This window comes from Oncorhynchus gorbuscha, unplaced genomic scaffold (assembly GCF_021184085.1).
Source record: "Oncorhynchus gorbuscha isolate QuinsamMale2020 ecotype Even-year unplaced genomic scaffold, OgorEven_v1.0 Un_scaffold_6055, whole genome shotgun sequence".
NCBI classification, from domain to species: domain Eukaryota; kingdom Metazoa; phylum Chordata; class Actinopteri; order Salmoniformes; family Salmonidae; genus Oncorhynchus; species Oncorhynchus gorbuscha.
Window position 1 is genome coordinate 7879 of NW_025749739.1, and position 4619 is coordinate 12497.

The 4619-nt window shown below is 44.7% G+C and overlaps 1 protein-coding gene across 1 annotated transcript; it reads left to right on the forward strand.

Annotated features, from left to right (window-relative positions):
• Positions 1–479: 479 nt before the first annotated feature.
• Positions 480–3468, forward strand: LOC124029308 (protein MFI-like; the record flags this gene model as incomplete). The annotated part of the gene is made up of 6 exons (XM_046341071.1): positions 480–566; positions 1975–2124; positions 2196–2288; positions 2374–2427; positions 2944–3153; positions 3335–3468. Coding segments are annotated over exons 1-6 (728 nt in total), but the record flags the coding sequence as incomplete, so codon positions are not given.
• Positions 3469–4619: the final 1151 nt, after the last annotated feature.

Genomic DNA, 4619 nt, shown 5'->3' on the forward strand with positions numbered 1-4619 from the left:
TTCAGGTAACATCCATAGACACAGAGCTGTTGCAGCAGATAGACCACTTCCTATAGGTAACATCCATAGACACAGAGCTGCTGCAGCAGATAGACCACTTCCTTCAGGTAACATCCATAGACACAGAGCTGTTGCAGCAGATAGACCACTTCCTATAGGTAACATCCATAGACACAGAGCTGTTGCAGCAGATAGACCACTTCCCACAGGTAACATCCATAGACACAGAGCTGTTGCAGCAGATATATCACTTCCTACAGGTAACATCCATAGACACAGAGCTGTTGCAGCAGATAGATCACTTCCTATAGGTAACATACATAGACACAGAGCTGTTGCAGCAGATAGATCACTTCCTATAGGTAACATACATAGACACAGAGCTGCTGCAGCAGATAGACCACTTCCTACAGGTAACATCCATAGACACAGAGGTGTTGCAGCAGATAGACCACTTCCTACAGGTAACATACATAGACATGGAGCTGTTGCAGCAGATAGACCACTTCCCACAGGTAACATCCATAGACACAGAGCTGCTGCAGCAGATAGACCACTTCCCACAGGTAACATACATAGACACAGAGGTGTTGCAGCAGATAGACCACTTCCTATAGGTAACATCCATAGACATGGAGCAGAGATCTCATGTGTGTGTGTGTGTGTGGGGGGGGGGGGGTGACAGTGCAAGGTGATGAGCTTGATGCTCATTTCCAATAAATATTAAGGGGTCTTATTCTTATTTGTTTGACAAACAAAAAAAACAAAATCAATATTGCTCTTTTGTCCATAATAATCTCATCGTGTAGGCTATACCCGCGCTATATCGACTGGCTGTTGTGTAGAGCGCACGTCGGCAAACTCCCTATAAAACACAACAACAAAAATGTTAGAAAAAGAGTTGATTTTTTTTCTCTCCTTTATTTAACCAGGTCGGCAAGTTGAGAACAAGTTCTAATATACAACTGCGACCTGGCCAAAATAAAGCAAAGCAGTTCGACACATACAACAACACAGTTACACGTGGAGTAAAACAAACATACAGTCAATAATACAGTAGAAAAATGAGTATATATACAATGTGAACAAATGACGTGAGATAAGTAAGGTAAATGCAATAAAAAGGCCACGGTAAATGGGATGGAAACTCGTGTAACTGCAAAAATGTGTATGTTCACTACATCATCACACATATACTTTTATTCCAAACAAAATATACTTGATGGAAACACTATTGTGGTAGGAATATAGCATTTTGTTTGTATGCGCATTTTGGCATATTCGCGTGACAAGACGTCACCAATTGGATGGAAATGTAGCTCGTGACACGCGCTGCATGTTGCTTGGTAACCAAATGGCGTTTGCTCAAACAGCTGAAATCCCGAACATACAAACCCTGCGTTTAGGGCATGTTTTGCAAATATATGTAACGAAAACACATGATGACATGGATTAACTAACTTGTTATCTATATCTTTCAAAGGTTCAAGCTTTATGTTTTGAACAGACACATTTAGGGTAAGTTCTGTGCGCAATTGGGAATAGGTGGTTGGATCATCATAGTGCGACGAATGTAGACGGTTCCGTTTTCTGACGCAGATGCTGGGCGAGTCACTTGTCTGTCTGTCTTTTGCCAGTGTGTATTCGACGCGTTCCTGTGTCCTGTTTTGCTGCATTGGTTCTCTGTCCATTGTGGCCGTTGCATAACAGCAGTTCTTTAAAATGCACTTTGTAATTACCCATTTCGGTCACAGGCACAGGTCCAGTTCATAAGCATGGAGAAGAACAATTACGCAATAGAAAGGTTAGTAGAAGTTATTCCTACTCAACATTAAATGGATACGCCTCCACCACCTAACACCTAAAGTTACCATGCCTCAGTATTTTAGAGCAGGTATAAGATGATGTGCCACAACTCAAGCAGTAAAAGTGAAGGTTCTTAGTACCAGTCACAGCACCCCACTTCAAACACAGATCTCAGCCCACCATAGTTACCCCTTTAATCCCCTCCCAGTGCCCCTTCGTCCCCCCCCAGTGGAGGAGATGATGGAGCAGGACGGCAGGCAGCAGAGAGTCTACCACAGGGCTGCCAGGATGATACAGAGGACATGGAGGAGACATGTGGTGGGTGGAACCACAATACAACACACACTAACACGCACAGACCGTGTAACCTCTCTATATCCTATGTGTAGGATACACGCGTGTTCCAGTACTTCAAGAACCTTGTGAGGTTCCGTAACCAGGGAGACCCTCGACTCCTGCTAAAAAATGTCAACCCCAGAGAGGTACAGACACCAGATAGATATACACACACATGCAGACAGACACACACAGACAGACACATTATGAATGTTACTATGGTTGTTGCAGGCAAATATTCTGGATGCTGCTGCAGGAGTCCACATCAGATTCAGACTGGGAGGGGGTAAGTTCATTTTGTCAGTGCTAAAATGCACATTATAATCTGGGTGGTTCAAGCCCCGAATGCTGATTGGCTGACAGCTGTGTTAGATCATATGAGAAAGAAAAGGAGAGCCTCACACTCTAGGAGCTCAGATGCAATAATTTAATAACCAACGTTTGGACAGACAAGCTGTCTTCTTCAGACCCCGGTGTGACAAAACATGTATTACTGCTGTAATTATGTTGGTAACCAGTTTTCAATAGCAATAAGGCACCTCCGGGTTTGTGGTATATGGCCAATATACCACGGCAGAGGGCTGTATCCAGGCACTCCGCGTTGCATCGGGCATAAGAATAGCCCTTAGCCGTGGTATATTGGCATATACCACACATCTCTGAGCCTTATTGCTTAGATAAACACCCATCACTCGCAATACTAATACCTGAATTTATTTCAAAATCTATCTGCGATGATTTAAGCAATACAAATAGATGTGTGCATGCTAATGTGAGATGAGTTTTTCTCTCTCCTCACAGACCTCCTTTCCACCGAGCATCTACTATAAGATCTACACCCATCGACCCATCGTGGACATGTGTGCCAACAGCCCCAAGGACTACACCCACCCGAGACAGAAGAGGTCCGTCCCCAGGCAGATACACAACGGGAGGACCCAGGTGCAGGACGACCATGCTGGCTGGTACCACCGCGTGGAGAACAACGGCTGGAGACTGCTCTCTGGGAAGGTGGTGCAGCAGTTCTGATTCCATGATATCACACTGTATCAGATGTGGGTTCAGTATGATATGGTTGGAACCGCCAACAGAGATACTTTGTTTGCCTTCATTGTTTTAGTGCAGTACTCAGCTACTCTGTGAAAGAAGAATCATTTGAGAAGTGCTGTGTACTCTCTCTGTATTGGTTCAGGCTGCTCTGTTAGGTGACATCATCACGTTGGAGACCAATGGCAAGAAGGTGGAGTTTCACCATTCCAAACTGCAGCGTCGTCAGGACGTGGACAGGAGGAAGAAGAGGAGGAAGATTGAATGGTTGAAGCAGATGTGAGTTAAGTGTGCATCCTTACCTGCATCAGCACTACTCACCTGTTCACTCACCTGTATTCAACAGCACTACTCACCTGTTCACTCACCTGTATTCAACAGCACTACTCACCTGTTCACTCACCTGTATTCAACAGCACTACTCACCTATTCACTCACCTGTATTCAACAGCACTACTCACCTGTTCACTCACCTGTCTTCAACAGCACTACTCACCTGTTCACTCACCTGTATTCAACAGCACTACTCACCTGTTCACTCACCTGTATTCAACAGCACTACTCACCTGTATTCAACAGCACTACTCACCTGTATTCAATAGCACTACTCACCTGTATTCAATAGCACTACTCACCTGTTCACTCACCTGTATTCAACAGCACTACTCACCTGTTCACTCACCTGTATTCAACAGCACTACTCACCTGTATTCAACAGCACTACTCACCTGTATTCAACAGCACTACTCACCTGTTCACTCACCTGTATTCAACAGCACTACTCACCTGTTCACTCACCTGTCTTCAACAGCACACTCACCTGTTCACTCACCTGTCTTCAACAGCACTACTCACCTGTTCACTCACCTGTATTCAACAGCACTACTCACCTGTTCACTCACCTGTATTCAACAGCACTACTCACCTGTATTCAACAGCACTACTCACCTGTATTCAACAGCACTACTCACCTGTTCACTCACCTGTATTCAACAGCACTACTCACCTATTCACTCACCTGTATTCAACAGCACTACTCACCTGTTCACTCACCTGTCTTCAACAGCACTACTCACCTGTTCACTCACCTGTATTCAACAGCACTACTCACCTGTTCACTCACCTGTATTCAACAGCACTACTCACCTGTATTCAACAGCACTACTCACCTGTATTCAATAGCACTACTCACCTGTTCACTCACCTGTATTCAACAGCACTACTCACCTGTTCACTCACCTGTATTCAACAGCACTACTCACCTGTATTCAACAGCACTACTCACCTGTATTCAACAGCACTACTCACCTGTTCACTCACCTGTATTCAACAGCACTACTCACCTGTTCACTCACCTGTATTCAACAGCACTACTCACCTGTTCACTCACCTGTCTTCAACAGCACTACTCACCTGTTCACTCACCTGTC